The sequence below is a fragment of the Rhamphochromis sp. 'chilingali' genome, assembly GCF_963969265.1.
Source record: "Rhamphochromis sp. 'chilingali' genome assembly, chromosome: 2".
In the NCBI taxonomy this organism is placed as follows: Eukaryota; Metazoa; Chordata; class Actinopteri; order Cichliformes; family Cichlidae; genus Rhamphochromis; species Rhamphochromis sp. 'chilingali'.
In genome coordinates this window covers 9,592,607-9,618,932 of record NC_137930.1, presented here as the reverse complement: position 1 = coordinate 9,618,932, position 26,326 = coordinate 9,592,607, and the positions used below count along the sequence as shown (strand labels likewise).

General features: G+C 40.9%; 2 protein-coding genes across 2 annotated transcripts; one reads left to right on the top strand and one right to left on the bottom strand.

Annotated features, from left to right (window-relative positions):
• The first annotated feature begins 2,236 nt into the window (after positions 1 to 2,236).
• calb2a (calbindin 2a) lies at positions 2,237 to 26,096 on the top strand. Its single transcript, XM_080874823.1, has 11 exons — positions 2,237 to 2,400; positions 6,608 to 6,684; positions 6,769 to 6,858; positions 8,761 to 8,841; positions 10,890 to 10,946; positions 14,388 to 14,465; positions 15,829 to 15,884; positions 16,022 to 16,061; positions 17,518 to 17,571; positions 23,633 to 23,704; positions 25,373 to 26,096. Exons 1-11 carry the CDS (start codon positions 2,307 to 2,309, stop codon positions 25,487 to 25,489), a joined length of 816 nt encoding a protein of 271 aa, XP_080730949.1. The 5' UTR covers positions 2,237 to 2,306; the 3' UTR covers positions 25,490 to 26,096.
• LOC308391981 (uncharacterized protein) lies at positions 17,922 to 22,374 on the bottom strand. The gene is made up of 2 exons (XM_080874822.1): positions 20,822 to 22,374; positions 17,922 to 20,704 (listed from the first exon to the last, which is right to left on the bottom strand). Exons 1-2 carry the CDS (start codon positions 22,196 to 22,198, stop codon positions 19,253 to 19,255), a joined length of 2,829 nt encoding a protein of 942 aa, XP_080730948.1. The 5' UTR covers positions 22,199 to 22,374; the 3' UTR covers positions 17,922 to 19,252.
• Positions 26,097 to 26,326: the final 230 nt, after the last annotated feature.

The window sequence follows — 26,326 nt, the reverse complement described above, 5'->3', positions numbered from 1 at the left end:
TACAGTGTGGGGATCATTATATCATATGAAGCTGCTAGGTACCTTGAACCAAATAATAAACAAATATATGCACTTTCCTTTGCCTACTTATGCCATAAATTAATTAAAAATGTTATTTAGTGCATTTTAAAATTATGATTAGGACTTATGTTCATGCTGCTGGATGAAATGACTTTAGACTCTAGAGAAAGACCAGTCAGGCCAGTTAATTCCACATGCACTACGCGGACAAAAGTGTTGGGCTCCAGCACTTTATCTTTGAATTCAGGCGTTTTCTAGCCCATTGCCACAGCTGTATCAAAAACCAAGTGCAGTCTGCCTGCACAAACACTTGTGAAAGACCTGAGCGTTGTAAAGAGCTCACTGAAATTCAAGTGTAGGACTGTAATACTATGCCCTCATTGTAACAAATCAGTGCGGGACATTTAATCCCTCCTAGATATCCCATATAAAGCAGCGTCTCCTACTTCCAAACCTGCTCTGACATTAACATCAGCACAAAAACTGTGTGCTCAGTGCTTCATGACATCAGATTCTGTAGCAGACATGAAGAATGTGATGTAATGCTTTTGTCCATTTATTATAACTCCAGTCTTTTTACTACACTCGACTAATTACTTCAATCACCAGCTCCCAGTCTGAAGCTCATAGCTACTGGACAGCTTCAAGCTTCTCAGCTGACTCTTAAAAAAGAGGATTAATAAGCTATAATATCAGTAGCCAGCAAACCTAATGCAGCATTTATGTGCTATGGAGACAAAACTTTCCGTTTGGAATCAGTGGAGACCAATGACTGTAGAAAACAGGGTTTTATCAATGTAAGGGTCATTTACCTTACATTATAAAGCATAGTCAGGTAACTGTTGTTGTGAATTGGCACTATAACAATAGCACTGACATGAATTGAACCAAACAGAAGAGCAAACAGAAGAGTGAATATGTAACAAAGTATCCAAAGGTGGCACAAAATGGGATGTTAGATGAATATTATTATTGTAATAAATCTGCTATCTGTTTAAATACTTCAGATACTGAAAGAGTGTTTATATATCAGTTTCCTGTTTGAAAAAGTCCTTAAGTGACCAAAAATAATAAATAATTAAGTTATTTTTATTTTTTTAACTGATATGAAAAAGATCCTCATTCAAATTCAAATTTTCATTGAATCAGTGTTTAAAGAAGTTTTAGCAGGAAAAAGGAAAAGTTCAGTTAATCACTTAACTAGACTGCAGTCTTTTAAATTATTTCTGCCCCATAAGCTTTATTTTGTGCTTGCATATTGGCATGACTCACTTGGCAACAAGATGAAAAAGAGACATTGTTGATGCTGTAGTTACATCTGCTGACTACTTTACAGTTTAAAAATAATAGCTGTTAAAGTATTGACTGACATCTGCCAGGAAGGCTCGAAGGACCCATGTCTTACAGGATTTCAAGCACAACTGAGTACAAAAGGGAAATATTCTTTACTTCATGTGCATAAGCTTTCTTCTTACACATTTCATCCAGCAGCATGAAGATGCTTCTGGGGATGCTTGCCCTCCTGCTCATTATGGTGTTATGAGTTCATTTTGAATATTATCCCCTTTTGCAGCAAATAGTTAAAGAAATATATAAGAGTCCATTTTTCCCTCCAAGCCTCATTCCGCTAATAGGATCTGTGGTCTTGCTTTGCACACAAGACTGGCCATTAATGAAAATCCCCCTTTTTTTTCCAGAATTTGCATTTGTTATGGGGGCTAATCACCGCTGGCTGGAGGTGGTGTGGGAAATGTGATTAGTGTGTGAGTTCTAATTAAGTCTGTGAAGCCTCACGCGCTGACAGACAGGCTCGGGGAGCTGCACGCTGGGAAGGAGAACACACACACGTATGCCTTTCCCCTGCATACAGAAATGCGTGAGCTCGCATGTATGCATTGCAACAGATTAAACACACACATGGGATCTGAGATGAATGATGATACAATGGCGAAAAAGTCAATCTGCTCACTATCTGCATCTCTCTCCCCGCTCTCTCACACACATACACACACACTCATCAGCCTACTGCAGTGCCCAAGACGTCCTATCACACAGCTACATCAAGCTTGGAAGCACATACGCTGGGACGCTGAGTCAGATGTACACTGTCGGTGGCAGTGCGCCCCCAGTGGTCGTGCAGCGGTGCTACCGCTCCTGCGCCGAGGTTAAAAAGCGGCGGGCGGCGCACTGGGGCCACAGTGTGGGGCGTGTTTGAAGAAGACACAGAAAAGTTAGTAGCGGATTTTTGTCGCGTCTGACTTGCAGCAGCATCGGTCGAGAGCATCATGGCAAACAAAGCTCAGCAGCCTCCTCACCTGCACCTGGCCGAGGTCACCGCGTCCCAGTTCCTCGACATTTGGAAACATTTCGACAGTGATGGTAGGATTTTATTTCCCCTCCTTAGAAATTAAAAGTTTATTTTTAACTCTAAATTAATGAAATATTAAATGATAGGCTGATTAGATACAACTGGTGTGTGAAGTCATCGATTTAATGACTGATGGAAAATGCGAAGAAAAGGTTGGAAATGCTTTTCAGCCTAAAACCGTTAAGCTTAGCAAAAAAAAAAAAAAGATTTTCGCGCAAAAGTTAGATTGTGCAGGCAGAACGACACTTAAGCGATGTGAAAGATTAAAAAAATTAAAAGAAGAAGAGGAAGAAGAAGAAGAAATTGAAATTCTTATGAGCCATCTTTGCAGCTCACAAAGTGAGATTTTAAGAATATGGGACTGTTTTTCATTTGGTCCCGAAGCTGTGATCTATTCTTTGTCTTCGTCGTTTGCCTGTTTGATGGATAAAGCAGCTCAAAGGAGACATTTTCTGGTTAGATCATGTTTAACAACTTCAGAATAGATTTTTTTTTTAAATCAAGAAATACATTTTGGTTGCATGGATTTACAATGAATCTATTTATAGTCACAGTTATAGTTACGCACGGTTTTACGTTTTTGGTTCTCTGATAAATCTATCAATCTAAATGGTAGGTAAACTAACACCATGTGAAAGTCATTAAAGCGCAATTCTGGTGCATGCTGCACAGAGAAGTGCGCCGCTTTTTAGAAATGAAGGCATTTCATTTAAACGCCTGTGTTAAGTGAAATTTTGCAGTCAGCAACTTGTGCTTCCATTGGTCCTTAAACTGCATTCATCTGTGAGCGATGCTGCTTCCACTGAGCTGTATCCGATCACAGCTGATGGACTGATGAACGTGCCATTCCTGAAAACTTCAAAATTGTTACTGACAATTTATTTTCCCATTAATATCCAACATACGCCCTTACGCATTTTTTGTCATCAAATGACTCAGTGCTGTCTTACCTTCTTGTCTCAGTGCTCTTTATATCACTCTTTGTCTGTGTGTGGATGTCTCTATGACAAATTCATCAGCATGTCACCACAGTAGTGAAAGTTTTATAAGCCTGATTAGAGATGCTTTCATTCCATTTGAAGGTCTGCAGACTCCTCAGCAGATTGAAGGCTTTCTGCAAACTGATGGATAGACTATACAGCAGTCTGATAAGAAGACCATCAGTTGCTGCCTGTAAAACCTATAAATTATTCTTTTATAGGTTTTTAGAGTCTTTTTTAGATTTTAAAATAGAGTCACTGTGTGCTTTAATGTGCCACATAACTGGGATCTAATATCAAACTGACAATATTACGAACCCTGTTGAAAATAGTAGTCAGGATCTGTCATCTCATTCACTTTTTCATGAATCTCTGGCAGTGATGTAAACATGATGAGGCTACAACTGGCCATTATTTTAAAAATATACAGTCTACTTCTCCAAGATGTCCATATCACACCTGCAGATGAGGCAAGTGTGCCACACCTATTTGCTTTAAACACATCCTCCCGAGAGTTTATTGTCACCATGATGTGTTTTGATGCTGGCACACTTGCTGAACTGCTTTCCATAGGGAAATCAAGGTGGAGGGACATTTCGGGTGGGGCAGAGAGGTTCCACAGCTGAGCTCCTCCATATGAGCCGCTGTGCAGAGAAGGTTGTTATGGCTCTTATTGCTCATCATGGTTTCAGCGTATGGATATTAGTCCAACCACCCAGGTACTTAAGTTCTTAAGCGGTGGTATTTTACATATTTTGCTCTGCAGTGAGCCACTTTGCAAATCAAATTTAACCAGTACGCTTCCACAGATTTGGCTACTGAGTCTGATTTCTGCACTCATTAATGGGAGTGTCTTCTGGCTCAGCAGAAAGAAACGAGAGCTAATTTGTTTGTTCAGGTTGAGTAAATATCTCTGAGTTCGAGATAAAAATACATGAGAGGCAATGCACCTAGAGATGATGAAACCACATATTCCCCTGGTTGGCCCAGGATCAAATCTCATCTGGATTGCGTCTCTTGCAGCTCCTCTGCTCAAGCGTCCCTCTCATCTTTCCCTGCTGTCTCCTTCGAGCCTTTTCAATTCAGTCACTTCAAAGCTGGAAAAGGAAACAACTGCAGTTTCGTTTGCTAATTATAGCAGATTTGCTGTCAATTATTTCTTATTGACCTGGATAAAAACAATTTGGAACACTAAGCAGAATCTACTTCCTGAATTGACCCAGCTGTGAGCTCAACACAAAATATTTGAATAGACAGGGCTCCACTTTCCTTTGAAAGGCAAATGCACTTTATATAAGCTTTAAATATGCACTTAGTTGGCACAACTGGCCCCTTTGAGAGTTTTTCCCGGTCGGGGTTGGATTATAGAATAAATAACCAGAAGTAAAATCACTTTACCAGCTTGTCCCAATGGTCTAGTGATGCATTAAATGTTTACTAGTGATGAAAAAGTGTTTATTTGGGTCTAAAGTGGTTTTTGTGAACCTTTTACAGTATCTGGGTGCTAGGTACAAACTTTAAGTGCGTGTGCAGAAATACAAAAGTACAAGTTGGCAGGAATGTTCTCATTGCGCTGTGCAAAGTATATATTTGACATTTGAGCAAAATTATCTGGGAGTAAGGTGAAATCAGCCATAAAATGTAGCTGCTGGCAATGATGCACATTCACATACTGCTATTTGGTCTAAATGTCTACACTGGAATTGGGACACTTCAATACAATCCGTACATACTGACGTTAGTCAGCAGCACACACAGCATTTCATACCTTAAACATACTGTTGTTATTTAAAGGCTGCTTGAAACAGAACTTGCTTATCCTGCTTTTGAATAAACAGAGTGTGAAAGCATTAACAGATGGTGGTTTGCACAAATGAATGGGTCTATTGCTGCATCTATTGAGCATATGAGCGCATCCCCAAACAATCATTTCATATATCTGTTTTTATTACATTTTTATGCCATTCGTGTTGTAGTTAATCACATCATACTTACTCTGTTTAATTACCAAGCGGGCCATTTCTCTCTACAGTGCTAAATGTCAAATAAGAGGCACAGGAGGGAGGCTCGACAGCAACAGAGCATTTCACTGTCCCACATTTTCATTAAAACAGCAGAGTTTGTATTCATGAGTTTTGATAACATCACTGAGGAATGCACACGCACGCACACACAATTTCCTTGGATAAAAGATGTTGTGAGTTTAGTTGAATAGAGAGAAGGAGTTAGATTGAAAATGACAGAGGGAGAAAAAGAGAGACAGAAAGTTAGAGAGAGGCGGAAGGAAGTGGATGGCATAATAATCTTTGTTAGCGTTTAATGAGGCAGCACTGCCTTCCAGGGTTTTATTGAAGCAGCTAGTCACATCGTTTGGAGCCATCTGTCCGGCCATTCAGCAGGAGTGTTGAAAGAATATTGGCACCGGTTCACATACTACCTGGGTGAAGCGGGCACCCTCATTTGTCCTCCGAATAGGAACTGTCAGGGCAACAGAACAACAGGAACAAGAATAAAATAGGATGAGAGAAAAATGAAAATCAACTCTGTGGCCACCGCAAGATAAATTTGTCATTAAAGAATCAAAAAAGTGTGATTGACACGATCACAGATTAAGCGCCGCCTGGCAAAAAATGACACTCATGCCATCAGTCATTATGACAGCTTGTCAAAATGACTGGTGGCACACAGCAAACCAAGGTTAAGATATTTTCTAAAGGATTGTAGAAAGCCACACTGTTCTTGGCAAAATATCACTTTCAGAGTTTAAGTTATCTCAAATAAAAAAGCATATATAGGCTAGAACTATATCTAAATTAACCATTTATTTTCGTCTGCTTAATATCTGCCAGATTGCCACTGAATGCAGTATTGATCACTACTGAATAACCGAAGTGGCCCATGAATCATCACCTTGAATATCAAAGAAAAGTTATTTCCCATATATAGCCTCTCCTGGCATCCAATCTTGTGAACACAAAGTCTTTTGAAGAGTGATCACTGTGGCAGTCAATAATGAAATCTTTTAGAAGGAGAGGAAGAGAGTTACTGTTGAAAGGCTCGTGTTTGAATCAATACCAGGGCAAACCCAGGCCACGTTGGGATCTGTTTGACACTGTGACCGTGTCTCTGTTTGGGAACTTTTTGCACATCAGCATTACTGGTAAAAAATAAAAAAACAGAAAAACAATGCCATTTGTGATGTTGCATTAACATGCAATTATGGTCTCTCTGTTCCAAGGTAATGGATACATCGAGGGGAAGGAGCTGGAGAACTTCTTCAAAGAGTTGGAGATGGCTCGGAGAGGAGCGGGGGTGGTGAGTTCAGGGGCCAGGAATTAATCACATATCTCCACACTGACAACTCAGGCTTCACTTATGTTGAGTAAAATTGTTTCCTAGGACCCTACAAATCCTACATTCAGAGAAAAGATGAAGGAGTTCATGCAGAAGTTCGACAAGAACAAAGATGGACGAATTGAGATGTCAGAGGTAAGGCCTCAGAGGACCTCTTTATTTTATAGATTTTATTTAACAGAACAGCTCGACTGCCTGGGAAATATGCATTTTTGCTTTCTTTCCCTGATTTGGATGAAAAGATTGATACAAAACGTTTATATGGAGCTTCACAGTTTAGCTTGGCATAAAGATTAGAAACAGCTAGGCTCCACCAAAGATTGGTTTGACTTTTTGAGAAATATACCATCACAACCTGGACTCAGATATGCAGCAGAAAATGGATAGATGTATGGGTTTTTTCACATTCTTTACAATGATTAAGATAGAAGATCATTGCTCCCACATAAAACAAAAAGAAGTCGTTTATCTTAGCCTAGCTTAAAGCTATAACTACCAGTAATGCAAAGAGGGTGGGTACCCACTTACAAGAAGAAGACAATGAGAACCTAGACTGTCCAATAATGAACGACTGTCAGCTCGGACGACAGGATGATTTCACATTCTCTTTTTTGACAAATTTACTGTAAATAGCCAAACACTGACTACGCTGACAGTTAGCTTAACTTAGCATAGAGTGCATGAGTAATTACTGGTCACTTAAATAGGATACACTAATCAGCCACAACATTTAAACCACCTACACAATATTATGCAGGTCTCCCTTCTGATGCCTAAAATGTTTAACCCAGAAAACCGAGGCCACAGAATCTCCATGAGTGTCCAGTGGTTTCTAGCACGGAATCATTTTGGTGTTGTGGCTCAGCTAGGTGGGGCTTCTTGTGAATTCTCGATCACAGTGGGCTCTGGGAATTTTGGAGCCAAGAAATTTTGGTGCCAAGTTAACAGCTCAAGGAGCTGTTCCTTGAACCATTCCTGAATAGTTTCTGTGGTGTGGTGGAGCACATTGTTCTGCTGGCAGTGGCTGCTGCTGACTGGGAGCACCATATGGAGCGTTGCTTGGTTTGCAACAATGTTTAGTTGACTACTACTTGGCAAAGTAACATACGCATGCAGCACTTCTTGGACCCAGGGCCCAAAGTTTCCCAGCAGAACATTTCATTGTAATGACATAATTAATGTTTCTTGCTTCACCTGTCATTTTTTTTCAGTATGTAAAAATTCCGAAAACAACAATTTGTGGCGTTACATTTACATGTTTATTGTGATCACTTTTAGGCCTATTTCATGTGATCTTTTGAATTTTTAACTGATCTGGGAAACCTTTAGTTCAGATAGCACTGCCACAGTCAAAGGAGGATTGTTATTTCCAGTCATTTACATTTGGCAGAATGACTTTCTTGTGGAAGCTCACTGCCCTTACATGTGCAGACATGGAAAGCTGGGGGCAAGAAGCTCACATGACACACCGTATATGAGTCTTGTGCATTGGATATCAGACCATAAACAGACTGCAAAATAAAGGTGAAGGTTTTCTGCTCATTGTGAGTGATGAGAAAAGGTTCAAAAAGAGAGCTCAGATAACTCAGAGATCCAAAAATAAAGACCCCAGAAGTCTGGTCAATATTTAACTGCTTGCATAAATGCGGTCTTCGTGATGTTCTCTATGGACCATCAGTTTGGGATATTGGTTTTCCTCGATTTGACCACTTTCACAGTGATTTGACAAAGCTGTGAGAAATAGGGCTTCTGCAATATCAATAATCCACTGCTGCCAGAGAAGTAAATGAGTGTGCAGTCCACTTGGTTGTGTGAACATGCAGTTTATAGTCTTTGTCTGAACAGCTAAAAATATGTATTTTAATAAATATTTCTAACTTAGGCATAGTTGTGCTTCTGAGGTTGTGGCTCTCTATTATTTATGCTGAGTTGCCCATTTGAGGCCTTGCAGACAAAAAGCTTCCCCAGTCTCTCCAAGAATATCAACTGTACCATCTTGTGTTCTCACCACTCCCATTTCCCTGTCACTTTTCCTAGCTGGCCCAGATTCTTCCAACTGAAGAGAACTTCTTGCTCTGCTTCAGACAGTTTGTCAGCTCCAGCGCTGAGTTTATGGCGGTAAGAGTGTGTTCCTGAGAATATCTCTCATATATTTTTTTCATAAGAACCTGCCACTCCTCTTGACCAACTTAATTATTTGATCTCTTCTTTAAGGCACTTTTGAACTTTTTGCACAGGAGGTTCTTGTTCACCGTTAACATTGGCCAGGGCGTACTTACTTCACTCAACCATAAAGTTATAGGCCAGAGTCAGTCAGCCTCAGAGGGCTTTAGTAACTGGAAAAAGCTTTAGTAACTTCATGGTGAAAACCATGCCCAACAGGAAGGAAAACAATCACCCCCACAGTATGCAACTGAAATGCTAACAAAATTGAGCCGTAAAAGGCTAATACTAACTGTGGATTATTTTCTGGAGACACTTAAAAATAATAAACATACAACTTTTGCTTATCTTACAGAAACATATGAAGACATTGGATATTTGTCTTATCAGTGATGATGCTTGCTGCATCCCCATTCCTCCTGCTAATAGCATCTATTTAATTCAATTCAATTCAGTTTTATTTATATAGCGCCAAATCACAACAACAGTCGCCTCAAGGAACTTTATATTGTAAGGCAGACCCTACAATAATACATACAGAGAAAAAAAAACAATCATATGACCCCTGTGAGCAAGTACTTTCGCGACAGTGGGAAGGAAAAACTCCCTTTTAACAGGAAGAAGCCTCCAGCAGAACCATCCATGGTGGGGTTGGGGCAGCCATCTGTCGCACCTGGCAGGGATGAGGAACTCTTGAGGAACCCAAGGGTGTAACTTCTGGCAGAACCATCTCATGTCTTATAGTCACAATCGATGTGTTTCTCCTGAAAAACTGCATTTTTTATTCAAAGTTCCTAAAAAAATACTTCTTGCTTCCTTTTTGCTAACAGATAGAATTAACAGGAGGCACTTTCACACAGTCGAAATTCAATAGAGACCAGAAACAGAAATCAACATTTACCCAAATTTGTGGGAAACTTTTGTCTCACATTATTAAATGGTTAAGTGGAAAGTGGAGAAACTCTGCTACCATTTATACTAAACATTTTCTGAAGTTTAAGTGGCACTTTGAATTTTGGATAATAGGTGAAGAGAAGTAGCAAAAAAACCCTCGAGACCGATATAGATTTATATCCTGAAAGGTAGCAGAAACAGAAAATAATCTATTCTACCAAATATCTCAAGAAGATGAGACAAAATGGCAGATTTCATGTTAGATCTGCTAAATGGAAAAAATGAAGCCAATTAGAAACCAATTACATGTGAGGAAGAGGCTGTCCTTGTCTCTTGTGTCATATTGAGAAGGAATAATGAAATGAGAGAAGGGAAACGAATGAAAGAGAAGGTGTGCAAAGAGAGAAGGATACAAAGGGCAAACGAGCGAAAGCAGGAGCAGAGGAGACGTAAATGAAATGTCGATGGGAAGTTGAGAGCCAAAGTTTGAGAGCATAAAACAAGAGAGGGGAGATTAATCAGTCTTTGCTGAAGGGTGCAGGGAGGAGGAAGGGGGCAGAGACGTTTTTAAAGGGTTAGAATGAGGAAGCGGAGCCTTCTATTTTCAGAGTCATATATAATGGATAACACCACTGTAGCTCCTCTCTGCAGAACCCAGAGGAGGAGAGGAGGAGCAGAGAGAGGGGAGGAGAAGGAGGAGAACAAGAAGGGGGAAGGCCATCCATCTTTGATAAGGAGCCCTTCTCTGGACAGGGACAGCTGCTAGATTAAAACATTCATTAAAATGACTTTCTCTCCCCTCTTTCCTCTCTTTGTCCACTGTTGCCCTTTGCTCTGTATGTGGGCAAATAGGATTGTATTGAAAACTGTATGATTACAGTGATGGTCCAGGCATTTGTGGTCGGCTGCTCTGGAATGATTTCTGCTGTGCACCAGAGAAAAAAGGCAAACCCTTGGCATAGTCAAAGAGTAAGCTGGGAGTTGATCAGAGAGGATTTATTCAAGGGGAAAGAATGTAAATCACTCTGGAGACGAGCTTCTCTGTGCTTTTGAGCTGAGAAAACGCTTTCAATCGATTGCTTCAGTTTGTTTCGTTGATTTCTTTTTAGGCATGGAGGCGATATGATACAGATCGCAGTGGCTACATTGAAGCAAATGAACTGAAGGTAAATTCTCAACAACATTAAATCAAATGTTAAGAAGCACTGACACATGTTTATTCATTTGATCATATGTGACCAGTAACATGCAGTGTCTCATTTATTACAAATATTGCTTTAACCTGTTGTCATACTTATTTTATGCATTTTCTTCTCTTTTCTCCCCCTACACACATTCATTTGCACATCAACACACACAATAACAGAGCACACCCCCTAAAATGTAATTATCAAATATTATGAACTAGGAAACTGCACATGTCCCGAAAATCTTTAATCTCTGTATTTTCTTACACCTTTCATTCCAACATTTTATTGACATTTTAAATATATACAATATATCTTTATGTGTACGCATACTTGTATGTATATTTCAATTTTGCGTTACACCTGCATGCTTTGTTTTTGGTATCAAATAAATCAAAGGGGGAAAAAAATTTGTGTCATTATCATAGACTGTATAGCAAAGATGGGCGTACCTAGCGTAACCCATTGTTTATGGAGTCTGGTTTTAGGCTTTGATTTTGGGATTATGGCTAGTTTTTAAACAGTCTATTAATGCTTTTTTGTTTTTTGTTTTCGAAGCTCGTAGCAACCAAATTTGGCTAACAAACCCCAAATACAAAGTTATGAGCTGATGCTAGCTTCATTATCAAGGTGCTTTTAGAGTATCACTCTTCAAAATTGCATCACAATCCAATTTAAAGAAACAATATAATTACATTTAAAACTGTTTCAAAAAGCAGCAGCACCATGAGCACAGTTTAAAATAATGAGAAATCCTGTTCAGTCACCTGAATTAACTTGAGTAAATAGCTAACAGCTACAGCCTGTCAGTATAAACATCTCTAACAAGATGAACTTTGATTTACCTGCATATATTTTGACAAAATTCATCTTTGTATAGTTTTGATCAAGGGGAAATAAGCTAAGAGACCAAAACAGTTTTTGATCAAACTGACTCACTTTTGGAGCCAGCCTCAAGTGGCCACAAGAGGAACTACAGCTTTTGGCTTAATTTTTTTTAAAGAAAAGGATACAGCCCTCGTTCTTGCACACTCACTGTGTCAAGGCTGAATGGCCGGTGAGTGGTGTGGACCCAAACGCAGACAAAACGAGGCGTGAAATGTGAATAACCAAAAGGGGAGCTGTTTCATATAGGCTGAACAGAGTAACGAAAAGGCTGAAGTGAGCTAAACTATAACTAAACCTGACAAAGAACGAATGACAACTCACACCATGAATACAGAACAGGGTAACGAGGGAAGAGGAAACACAAGGGGAAGACAGCTGGAGTGAATAAACATAATGGCACAGGATGAAGCAAAACCGAACACACTGAACACAGGATGCGACACTGTCAGAGTAAACAGGAAACATTACAAGTACGCAGCTTCACATAGGACCAGGAGGAAAGAACAGACAGGAGACCAAGACAGACAGGGGGAGGCAAAGGAAGGTGACACAAAAAGGGAAACACGGAAACAATTAAGGAAGACGAGACACAGAGGGAGAGAGAGAGAGACGAGACAGGTTGGGGAAAACATACATGACTGCACATGACAGACAGGGGAGAATGGAATGAAACATCAGGAGGGCACATGTAAACAGAAAAGGGAGACAAAACACAAAGACGTGACTTGGACCTGGGGAACAAGGAAATGAGACACAGAGAGAGGAGAGACGTAGATGACATGACAGACATAGAGGACACAGAGGAGAGACCAAGACACAAGGGGAACCTAACAGACAAGAAACTAAACTGGGAATACAAGGAACTCAGAACATAGAATAAACTCAAGACTAACCAATGAACCTTAAATCACCATAAAGCATATTCACCAAAACACAGGAAATTCAAAACGCTGGGTCAAATGGCCCAGAAGCTCGAACCGCCATCAGTTATTAATAATCAGTTTAGCATACATTTAGGAAGCAAACATAGGTACTGTTTGCCCAGCACATAACTTTAAATACCTGATAGAAGTAGAAATGTCACATTCATTTATGTTTTTCTTATAACTGAATGTGGCATTCTTTTGAGACGTATAAATTGTTTGCCACTGAATATTTTCAGTGTGTCATCTGTGAGCATATGGATGAGCCTTTTGACTCAGGAGAGATAAATGTCTGCTTCACAGGAAATTCCCCACTGACCTCAAGTGTTTTCTTTTTCTTTTTTATGTAGCGAGGATTCAGATACAAAAAAAGCTTTACTGATTACACAAAGGTTAGTCATTAAAACCCTTCTAGGAAATGTTTTGTCAAATTATATAAAGGAAAGTGCACCACAGTGGCAAGCTGCGGATTAATTGGGGTCAGTGATTACTCGTTGTATACAGATTTGGCTGCTCGGGTAGTTGTGGGAATAAGATCTCTTCCAGCTGACCAGGTGCAGATGAGTTACTCAGGTGTGGCTTTTTGAAAGCTTTAGAAAAAGTGCAGATGAGATCTCAGGAAGCAGACATGTGTCTCACCACATAATTGTGAGCAGGCGTGGAAAATATTGACTCAAGTAGCACATAACTGATACCTTTGGTCTAATGCTACTGGAGTACTTTATTTATAGAAGATGTTATACTGTGCTAAGTTCAGAAGGAATTGTAGTGTTTGCTGCTCTACATGTACTCTTCAATTCTAATTTCAAAACAAAACACCAGATAAACCAATAAATCAAATTATAATTTAATAATTCAGTGTCTCGTTTTTTTCTTCCTTTTTTGTCCCGTTTTCGTCATTTCTTTCTCTTATTCTTGCATTTCTCTCCATACCTAATTTTCACATTTTTTCTTTGTCAAATATGGTAAAGAAAAAAACCCAGCCAGCCCAAACTTCAACACTCATGAATATAACTTTATTTTGCAAGTTTATGTTTTTTTGATATGTTAGGGTTATATTCTCCAGGGCTTATTGCAGATGTTTTGAGTGTTTTAAGTTTTTCAGATTGTTAGCATATGTTAAGTAAATGTAAATGCATCTTCATCTAAGATCTCTGTATTTGTTTTCTGGACATTTTGCCTCAGCTTAATGAAAGACCAGGCACAGCCGCTGGCTCTTTTTACTAATCCATGGGTGCTTTTCATTATGCCTCTTCGCTTCAGTCTCTCGTGTCTCTTTCTCGCTTCCTAGCTCCTCCTGGATATAAGAGAGAGATGAAAGGAAGAGATATAAAGGCGGAGGAGCTAAAGCTGCTGAATGCTTAGTTTTAGTGTAATTTCATGTCACGGCATTTGATAAAATTCTTCCATATAGGATGCGCATATGTTTAATTGCAAAAGCTTTTCCAAAAGCCTTCTCTCCAGTCACTCCTCATCACCCAGACTTGCATTTTAGGGCACTGCAAGATCCTCCATGATGGGCAATGATTTTTGGTTCATGGGAGGAGAGAGAATACAAGGAAGCACAAGTTAGCATAATGAAAAGCACCCTGTGTGTCTCTGTCCTCAGGGCTTTCTGTCAGACCTGCTGGAGAAAGCTAACAGACACTACGACGAGCAGAAGCTGCAGGAGTACACACAGACCATAGTAAGACTTGCTCTCTTGCACATTCGAACGCTCAATCACACAAGCTCAGTTTAACTGGACAAACTTTACACTGGACAAACAAAAAGCTGACAATCTTTAGAAGTTGCTTCACTTGAAGAAAACTAAACTGTATACATTTCTGATAAAAGGCAAATGTCTAGCAATTTGTGGAGGTACTCATTGGCCTGTTATAGTGGTGGCTGCAGCCCTGTGCGGCTCACTGGTTGTGACCCATCATGTCCTGCAGGTTGTGAGACTGCAGCCCAGATGTGCTAACATCTGCTTCTTCCTGGAAGCCCCAGAGCTGAGCTGACCTAATTTTCTGAAGCAGTTTCTTCATAGACAAATTTATTGTTACTTCATCTAGTGCAGAGGGACATATTAGAGATAAAGCAAAAAACAGAGGCTGAGATTAATGTAAAGAATGAGTCATTTTAATCAGCATACTGCTATGATGCAGGCAGTGTTGCTAATTTATGAAAAGTAAGGTGTAAACTAATGACTAAAATTAGTCTTGTAATGAAAAGGAAATAATACAGTACTGCCAGCAACAACGGGCATTATACCCATGCATGATCTCTACTTGTGCAATCAGATTCACACATCGCTGTTCACATCTGTGTCACCTTCAGTCTCCAAAGAATCAAGCTGACCAAATGTTCTTAGATTTTATGCACACACTTATTACATTTAGTTATGACATATGTACAGTCCAAATTTTGACCTCCAAAAGGGTCCAGGAAAAACACCAAACCTTCAATGGTGACATATTTTCCTCCTGTCTTGTTACTCAGAACAAATTAGACCACAGACATGTTGTCAAATGCATCCCACGCTACCTCTCGAAGTAGTTTGAGTGATCCGTCAGTTGTTTTTTGGGTTAATTGTTCAGCCAATAAAAATGCTCATCACTATTTGCATAGACCATAGTGGCATCAAGATGCCTTATTGCATGTGACAACAGTGCAAAACTTCTAGGCATTTTTTACTGTGTGTAGGTTTTCATTTAATAAATAATTTAACACTCTTCGATGTAAAAGAGTGGGTAAGTCTCCATTTTATTATTCTTTTCCTCCAGTGTAACTCTCTTCTAAACCTTCTGACTTATTGTATAAGGAAAACCTGCCATACTGGCTGAAAAACTGAAGCAAGGTTTATAGACCGCTGCTTTTAGTGTTCCTCTGTTAGACATGTAGTATTAAGGAGGAAAAAAAGAAGTGGTGAATATATCATAAATTTATGGCTACTCCTTCGGCGTCTCAGCCAATGAAATGCACGGAACCACGTGTACCTTTACTTTGACAGAGTATACCTATAAAAAGCTTCCTTTCACTTTCTCCTCTGTTCTACTTCTGCTTTGTAGCTCAAGATGTTTGATCTGAATGGAGATGGGAAGCTGGGCCTGTCAGAGATGGCAAGGTAATATGTAATTTTGCTTGTTTTTGCTCATTGTGTAAATGTTGAAGCACACTGCCCGCTGATGCTCATTCACTGTCAAAGAACGTGAATAATTTAACAACTATTGTGTCCACTAATGAAGTCCTTCTCTGCCGCAGGCTTCTTCCTGTACAGGAGAATTTCCTGCTGAAATTCCAGGTAGGGGACAAACATGGGGCTGAAATAAAAGCAAAACAGAAATGATATATTATACTCGGAGAACGCCACTGAATTACATAATACACTGTAACCATTTTATAAATTTATGATTCATAGTCCTGTTTTTGATGATGGTTAAAGTAGATATTCATTGACTCTTCAAGAGTAGCTTTGTATAATTCACAGTTTAAAATAATCCTTATATGTATTATAGTGGATCTTACTGCTTCATATCAATTCATCCACTGTCTGAAAGAAGCTGTTGTAGCACCTCCCACTTGAAGCCAACTTTCATCTGATTGGCTGCCCCTCATAACCGACGGGGTGGAAAAGGCTGTGGGCAGGGCTTCTCTGCTTAGAGACAGAGCTGTGTGCCAGACCATATTAGAGATATCCATCCTCAGCTGACATACAGAGTCAGATGTAGAGAAGACTTCTGTGTGAAATCAAGCTTGAGGTTTTGGCTAACAGCAATTAGTTGACTATAAACTGCCCTCCTTATTTGAAAATTTCACCATGTTTCATATGAGCATAAACCACAGCAGTGTTGGTCAAGTTACTTGAAAAAAGTAATCAGTAACTAATTACTGATTGCTTCCCCAAAAAAGTAATCCCATTACTTTATTTTCAAAAGTAATTAATTACTTAGTTACTTAGTTACTTTTTAAAAACACGATTTACAACCTGAATAGGTAATAAAGCAATAGATCTTTCAGCCCAATTCTACTTTTTCTGCATAACCCATCAGAAAAAGTAGAATCATAATCAAATGGAAACGTCTCTTTTTAAAACTTGTTTTATTAGTTTTAATCTTTTAACTTTATGCATCAAGCAAAAATTAAATTATATGCACCATATTATAAAAATATCAGTTAAAGAATCCGCGAGTTTCTCTGTGAGTTTCCCATTACGTCGTAGCGCACTCGGTGCTTGCTCGGAAGTTTAGGGGGTTTTTTCGCTGTAAAAAGAAGTTTTCTTCCCACGCACAACGGACACTAATGTCACTTTTTATGGAATCAAACTCAAAGTAAGGTCAGTACTTCCACACTTTAAACGCTGAATGCTCATACTCTCTCCCGCACTCGATATATGATCCATTGTTGATCTGCACACAGCTATTGTCACAAATGTCTTACTCGCTTACGTCACTGTCATGAGACATTCTCGCAAAGAAATCATGGTTTTAGTAACGCAGTAACACATCGTTTTTATGGGAAAGTAACGGTAATCTAATTACCATTTTTGCAATAGTAATCCCTTACTTTACTTGTTACTTGAAAAAAGTAATCGGATTACAGTAATGCGTTACTTGTAACGCGTGCCCATCTCTGCACCACAGTAGGAGTTCATAAGTGACAGAAAACAAAGTATACTGGGTCTGAGTTAGTTGCACATATACATGTCTTTATTGATTTTTTTGTAGTCTTGTAATTAAAGTGAAACCTTGTGTTTACAGGGTGTCAAGCTGACTTCTGAGCAGTTCAATGCCATCTTCACATACTATGACAAGGTAGGTGACATGTTATCAAAAGTGGTAAACTGAAATTCAATAAATGTGATTTTTTTTAAAGAAAAATCAAAAAAGAAAAAGAACCAAGACTGTGATGAAACTATTTGGCCTTCTTTTATTTAATCAAAAAACAGGTTTGATTTTTTATTTTTATTTTTAATGACTGATAATAATTGTGGGTTGTGGGGCATGTTTTCCAGTCTCAGAAGGATATGTCAGAAAAAGTTTCAGAACAACTGCTTTAGTGTACTTTGGCAAGAATGGATTCTTTGATCTGTCTTTCTGCAACGTTGGGAGCTCTCCCGGGGATTTCCTCCATGTGTTCTGAGCTAGATTGGCATCTGCAACAACAACACACGAGAACCTCATCATATCTAGTTATTTTGTTAGCGACAGCTCCGTCTCCCATGAGTCTTCCCTATGGGGAAACGTTTAAGGCTTCAGGCTGTTGTTACATGCTCGTGAAATCATTGTGAAAATAATTAATGGTTAGTCCACACAAAGACAGACAGAAAAACAGAATGGAAGTGTGTCTGAATAAGGGTGGGACTCTTTACAGTGTAAAAACACGCCAGCTTGAGTCAAGCTGTCTGGGTGACTCAGTGCTGTTTGTTTAGGAGATCCCTTTTTGTTAAAATCATGAATATGTAAATTCTGTCTTTTACCTTGGGCACTCTTCATTTACCTAGGGAAATGAGTCAGACTTGGCACACCTGTCCTTTTGTAAACAGCCCAGGGTGGCTGAGCAGTGGTTTGGTTAATGGGCATATTTTCCACATTAGCAGTAGAACGGTGGGGAGGGACTATGGTACAAGACGGGAGAGAGCAGCGCTCTGTGCATCTGTTATATCATTTTTCTTGTTTATGGTATCGTGTGTGTTTTGCACAGCTGAGGGACCAGCCATAATCTAAGTAGCTATAAGAAGGCTGACTCAGTTTTTTGCAGAAATAAACAATTCAGTTTGATGTAATACAGCGCTGGTGCCTTTTAGCCCAGTTGTTAGCATTACCTTAATGTTCAAAATGCTTTTCATTTTCCCCCGATTTATATTAGTGATGAAATAGAGTAGTGAAAGTAAATTAATTACAGTAAATTAAAGTATGCGCCTTACTGCTTTTTCAGCAACAGTGATTCAACTGCTGCCTGAAATTCATCCCCTTTGTAACCAAAAGATGGGCAATATCCTAATGTGAACTACATGAAACTACAAAATGCAAAACTTTGAAATGTATTTAGTATTTTAGTATTTAGTATTTATTTATTTATTGTCATTGTCAAGAACAATGAAATTGCATTTGGGGCTTCCATACAACCCAAAAAAAAGAAGAAAATAATAAATACCCCTTAAAACCCAAGTGTACATATTTAACCCAGTGTGACTCCAATGCAATAAGACAATCCTTAGCAATAATGTTCGTAGAAATTCAGACAAAGACCTGAGAAACATGACAAAATACAACAACGCAACCCATTCAATATTATTGTACTTTGAATCACCTTGTTGTTGAATTGTGCTATACAAATAAACTTGCCTTGCCTTGCCTTACTGTGAGATATGATATCAGATATGATAGTTATCTATTTAAGAAAGAGGGGGGGGGGGGGGCAGGAGGGGGAAGAGAATAAAGATATGATGCACCAATGCAGACCAGTTCATTGCTATTAAGAAGTTGGATATGGTTATTGTCCGTGAGAGGGGGGCAGAGAGTTCAGGAGCCTCACAGCCTGTGGATACAGGCTGTTGGCCAGTCTGGATGTTCTGGCCTGTATAGACCTGTACCTTCTCCCTGAGGGCAGCAGATGGAAAAGGTGGCGCGCAGGGTGATGTTGGTCCCGCAGGATACTGTGCACCCTCCTCAGACAGCGAGTGGGGAAGATATTACTGATCTCTGGCAGACTTGTTCCAATAATTCTGCCAGCTTCTTTCACCACCCGCTGGAGTGCTTGCTGATCGGCCTTGGTGCAGCTGGGGAACCACACTAGAAATCCATACGTCAGAACGCTGCTGATGGCACAGTTGTAGAAGTTCAACATCAGAGATCTGGGAATGTGTGCGCTCCGCAGTCTCCTCAGGTAGTAGAGGCGCTGTTGGGCCTTCCGTACAACTGAGGTGATATGGTTGCCCCAGGACAGGTCCTCGGTCACAGTTACCCCCAAGAATTTAAAACTGCTCACCCTCTCCACCGCCTCACTGCCAATGAAGAGAGGCAGATGGTTGTTATGGCCCCTCTTCCGGAAATCTACAATGATCTCCTTGGTCTTTTTGGTGTTTAAGACCAAGTTATTGTCGTGGCACCATGACTCTAGTTGTTGCACCTCTGTCCTATAGTTTGTCTCATCATTGTTGGATATAAGTCCGAGCACTGTAGTGTCATCTGCAAACTTAACAATGAGATTGGACGCACAGGAGGAAATACAGTCATGGGTGAAGAGAGTGTATAGCAGAGGGCTCAGAACACACCCCTGAGGGGCACCGGTGTTGACCACAAGGGTGGAAGAGGTGTTCTTACCCACTCTGACACTCTGTCTACGGTTAGTGAGGAAGTCCACAATCCAGTTGCACAGAGAGGAGTTAAGTCCCAGTTGGTGGAGTTTGGGACGGAGTTTGTATGGCCGGATGGTATTAAAAGCCGAGCTGTAGTCTACAAAGAGGAGCCGTGCATAGGTGTTCCTGTGTTCCAAGTGCTTCAGTAATGTGTGCAGCACTGTGGCGATCGCATCCTCGGTTGACCGGTTCTCCCTGTATGCAAACTGGTGCGAGTCCAGGGATGGTGGAAAAGCAGCTCTGATGTGTTTAATGACCAGTCTCTCCAGGCATTTGGCGGGAATGGGGGTGAGTGCCACAGGTCTGAAATCGTTCAGACATGTGACATTTGACTGTTTTGGGATGGGAACGATGGTTGCTGCTTTGAGACAGGATGGTACCAGTGAACAGGACAACGAGGTGTTATATATAGAGGTGAAGACGTCCGCCAGGTCCGCAGCACAGTCTTTTAGCACCCGGCCCAGCACTCCATCCGGCCCGGCCGCCTTCCTGGTGTTAATGCTCCGGAACACACGCCTCAGCTCATGAGTGCTCAGGACCGGAGCAGGGTCGGTTGAGGGGAGAGGGGACAGGACAGGGTCGGTGTTCTCCCTGTCAAAACGGGCATAAAAGAGATTTAGATCCTCAGCCAGAGTAGAACTGTCGGCTGAGGGTGATGGTGTTCTTCTTTTGTAGTCCGTGATAGCCCTGATGCCCTCCCAGACCTGCCTTGGGTTTGTGTTGTTCTCAAACCTGGCCTCGATACGCCTCCTGTGCTGCTGCTTGGCAGTCTTGATGCCTCTTCTCAGGTTGGCCCTGGCAGCACTGTATGCCTCCTGGTCCCCGGATTTGAAAGCGTTGTTCCTCGTTCGAATAAGTTGTTGAACTCCGTGTGTCATCCAGGGTGGATTATTAGGGAACACACGGAATCGTTTCCAAGTTGTTACATTGTCCACACAGAAACAGATGTAGTCCAAGACAGTGGAGGTGTAACTGTCCAATGCGACACGATTGTCAGTGTCCTGCACCTTGAATACATCCCAGTCTGTGCAGTGGAAACAGTCCTGAAGCATCGGAATAGCGTCCTGCGGCCATGTTCTCACGGTTTTGGTTGTAATCCCAGTGCTCTTGATCTTTTGTGTGTATATTGGGTGTAGCAGAAGGGAGAGATGGTCTGACAGACCCAGGTGGGGATAAGCCTGGGCTCTGTACGCATTCGCCATGTTGGTGTACACCTGGTCCAACGTTCTATCTCCTCTGGTAGCACACTTCACATTACGGTGGAAATTGTGAAGTACAGATTTCAGGTCCGCGTGGTTAAAATCCCCAGCCGCAATAAAGACACTGTCCGGGTGTGCTACCAGGCTGTTATTGATGCTGCTGCTCAATTGTGCAAACGCTAGCTTAGCATTAGCATCTGGTGGAATGTAAACAGCGCAGATGTAAACGGCAGAAAATTCCCGAGGGAGATAGAATGGACGGCACTTTAACACCAACAGTTCTACCTCTGTACTGCACAGTTTTTCCGTTACCGTGACGTTCGTGCACCAAAGGTTGTTAATATAGATGCACAGCCCCCCGCCAGTCTTCTTACCCGAGTCCGCAGACCTGTCGGCTCGATAGGCGGTGCGGCCTGCTAGATCGATAGCCGCATCGGTAATGGCGCTGTCCAGCCAGGTTTCAGTGAAAATCATGCACGAACAGTTATTAAAAGTCCGTCGAGTGGCGATCTGCAGTCGTATTTCATCCAGTTTGTAACGGATTGAACGGGCGTTGGAGAGGAATATGATCGGGAGTGGTGGTTTAAACGGACTAGTCTTTAGCCGTGCCCAAAGGCCTCCCCGCTTGCCTCTCTTCTGCCTCCGCTCGCAACGTCTCCTCCTGCGGCTTGCTGTTGCGGGTAGCCCCGGGGGTTGCTTAACGATCTCCGGGGGGATGAGATACTCGGATGTTAGTTGAAGATCTCCACGGCTTAGTTGTAGTAGATCATCTCTGTTGTATTGAAGTAACCCCAGACTGTGTGAAATAATACACAGTACCTGCAAAAGTGTAGGAGCTCCGGGCCGCTGCGTCTGTGCGCGCCGCCATCTTAAATGTAGCATGTATATTATAATTGCTTCATGTCTTCTATCCTATGACAGAACAGCTACACTGCTCACGTGCAGCCTTGCACACACGAGAAGACAGGATGCAGACACTCAGGGACTTTTTAGGTCAATAACAAAAAAATAAAAATTGGAAATAGTTTTCTGTGCCCTGCTGTAGCAACAAGTAGAAGGGCTGCAAAATGCCCGTTTATCTACTAAGTTCACTTTGAAGCACAAGGCCACACCATGTAAGTCCATGACCTTAAATCATGTCAGTGCACTGACGTTGTGATTAGAAAAAGAATAAAAACAAACAGCTATTCATGTTTTCAACCTCTGTGTTTTTGTGCTCTCTTTTTGTCCCATACTAAGTAGTATGGTTGGCAAATTTGTATAGAGCCGTCCATGGCAGCGATGGGAGGGGGGGGTTGGAGGTTGCGTGCGTATTCATGACTTGAGTCAGACTGAAGGCTTGCACTCTCTTCACTCTCTCTAGTTCACTAGTAGAGGACAGGGTGGAATGTTTAATTATAGATTAGCCACTGCCGTCCATTCATGTAGTCCCCCCTCTGCATATGGAGCACTTGCATTTATGTGTGTAATTAGTTTCATCATTTTGTTATGAGCTCAAGCCCCTGCAGCAGAAACACAGGCATCTGCCGAGTGGCTGGGCAAAGTGTGGCCGGTCAGCTGAACACTAACGTGGCTCACAGTGCCATGGCCCCACACTGTGCAAGACTTGAAAATGTCTGAAAAGCAAGATGGCGTGGAGTGGAAGACAGACTGGCTCATACCTGATGTTGCTCTGCTTTCCCATAGCGCTGCAGAGTGCAGAGTCTTTTATCCTTAAAGGGAAAATAAATAGAATTTACACTTTATTCCCAAGATCTAGGACACTTCAGTCTGGCTTTGTGAACATCAAAGAGCATCTCCCAGAGTTAAAAAAAATATATAAGTAAATTGGCAAGACACTCAGCTCTGAAGTCATCTTGAGACCGAGCCTAGATGAACAGAACATGTTTTGTGCCATTTGCCAAGGGAAAATGTCCAATAATTTGGGCTTATTTTCTGGCCGTAAACTCTCTAAACACGGCTGTGAGACATAGCTCATTAATTAGCAAGGGGGCTCCGTATTAACTTAGCAACTAACCCCATACACAGAGTTTTGAATGGGAAGTCTTTTTTAAATGATTTGCTGATTGCTGCCACAAAATACTGAATGAATGAAGTCGAGTAGCAGCGAATGAATCAAAACATTGTTGACAAAAGGCTGCCTTTAAAGAATGAATTACACGAAGGGAATGAAAATATATATGTGACATCTATATTTTCAAAAGCTGTGGTAAAATTTGGTACAGTATCATTATTATTAACGGTAATTACTTGCCTCCATTATGATTGTTTGTAAGTGAAAATTACAATCATGATGTTTTTGGTGACTCCTTCCAGGATGGAAATGGCTACATCGATGAGCAGGAGCTGGACGCTTTGCTACGAGACCTTTACCAAACAAACAAGAAGGTAAGACGGGTGTTCACTCAAGGTGATCAGACCTACAGCCTGCTAGTGCATACTGAAAAGAGCGCAATGGGGAGGTTTAAAAGATCCTATGATGTATGGTTTGGAGACAGGGGCACTAATAAAAAGAGAGGAGGCTGATCTGGAGGTGGCAGAGTTCAAGATGTTAAGAATTTTATTGGAGTGACTAAGATGTGCATGATTCATGAGAAAGAGTTGGAAAGGCAAGGCTGATTTGGACATGTGCAGAGGAGGGATAGTGGATAAGCTGGAGAAAGGATGTTGAATATAGAGCTGCCAGGAAGGAGGAAAAAAGTAAAACCTAAAAGGAGGTTCATGGATGTAGTATGTAGATGTAGATATGCAGAGGGTTGGTGTGAGAGATGCTAAGGATTGGGAAAGCAGATGATTTGCTGTGGTGACCCCTAAAGGGAGCAGCTGAAAGAAGAAGATTGGCGGATACTAAGATAAGCATATGTGTATGCACCACATGTGGCTTGCCTTTGAACTCCTTAGTTTTTATTTTGGGTTCTTCAATCCAACGTGTTTGCGGTCTAAAAAGGTATTTTAAACAGAGCATTCTGCTAGTCCATGGTATGCCTGGTGCTGATTTAAGGGTAATAATAGTTTATCGCCTCCCTCAACGATGTATTTATTAGGCTAATTAGAAGTGAGCGTATATTACTTTTTGGCTGACATCACAGTAAGGCATACATTAAATCAAACTAAATGTGGGTGGCACAGTGGTGCAGTGGTTAGTATTAATGTCTTAGAATTAAAAAATCCCTTCCTAAGCTGAACCTCTTGGTTGGCTTAAGCCTTTTTGTGCAGAGTTTGAATGTGCTGCCTGTGTCTGCGTGGACTTCTATCAAAACTGAGCACAGACTAAGGATGAGAATGTGGTAGTCCCGTGGAATACACCAGCGACTAGCAACCTGTCCAGGGTGAGACAGAAAAGTTTCAAGATCTTACTTAGTGCATTTAGTATTCTAGCAAAATGAACTGCACATAACTGGAACATTTATAGTCTACAGAGTGTCTCAGCTCTTTTTAGCAAAAGGGCTGTATATCCATACAAAGCCTAGTAGGTCTTTCCTTCAACATTAGCTACCAAAGCTGTTTAAAGCACTCTTTGGAAAGATAAACACTTGAATTCAAGCCCAACAGAACCCCATTTAAATTATCCTGAGATATGTAGATTTTTTCTCCCCCTCGCCAGCAGTACTACAGAGTGATGTTTTGATGAGTGAGTGGCCATATGCTGAGCTCCGGCAAGCAAATGTGGATACTCTAAAAACTGGTCTTTGTAATATATTACAGAAATGCTCCATAAACAAAATGTTTTAGTGAGGAAAAAAGATGATTGCAATCATAAGTTCTTATGCTTAAAATACAACTCGGAATACTTTTCACTATTTTGTTCCAAACCTTTTAACTTCAAAGAGATAGAACAATCAAAACAAAAGAACTTGCCTTGGATTTACTTTTCTGTCATTCAGGTTTCTAGTCAGAAACATAATAACATTTTTTAGTTTCCTCAATATCTTGAAAATAATCAAAACCTAATGCTGGGAGGAGAGTAGGAGAATATTCATCAAAATGAGCTATAGGATCATAACATGTTGCTTTTTGGCCTCCTCAGTGTATCATATCACCCTGTCTCTCATTCAGGAGGTGGACCCCACAAATCTGTCGGGCTACAAGCAGAGCATCATGAGCCTATCTGACGGAGGGAAGCTCTACCGTGGCGAGTTGGAAATTGTCCTCTGCAGGGAGCCAATTGTGTGACTCTTCCTTCTTTCTGTTCGCATATCATCATTTGCTCTGCCTGCCCCACCCTCTTCCCCTAGACCACATCCACTTCCATCTGAGTGGCAACATATGTATATCAGGTGCATGTGCCAGACACCTCCCGCCCCAATCATTACCTAAGCCCCTCCCCTCTCTCAAAGTAACAGGTTCAGATTGAATGATAAGTGCACTGTCAGCACCAACAGCTCTTCTTCTCTAAACCTTGTTTTGTTTTTTGCTACCTTACCTCTAATAATCATGACCCATCTGAATCCCTGTAGCTCTCTCTAGTAACCCTCCCACATCTTCCATTTCTGACCTCATCCCTGCCCATGCTGTGCGTGACTTGCAACTGACCAAAAGTCTCCCTAATGCCACCAAAATGCCCTGATGATAACTGCTATACCTTAACCCCAGCTTTACTGACCCCTTCGTTCCCTTGCTTTTTCAACTTTGAATTAGATACAATATAGTCAAAGAAAACTGCAGACAGATGTGTTTGAATTGATTGCATTTATAATCTGTGATGGAGCTGATATTAATTTTCCATCTCTGTTTTTCCTGAAACTATCTTGTTCAATTAAAACTCTTGTGTATCATTGCCATGAAAGGATTTTGGTTTTCAGTGTTTGTTTTTTGGCTGATACTGTCAATTGAAAATATTAATAAAATATCTTAAGATAAAATCATCTTTGACATGATTTTGTGTGAGTGACTGAGAGTGGTACAATACCATGCAGACCTCCCCTTGCCTATTTCAGCTATGCAGTGTTTCGCTATTCTGTCAGTTGCTTGATACATCCTGTAGTGGTGACCTTTTGCGTACCAGCTTGG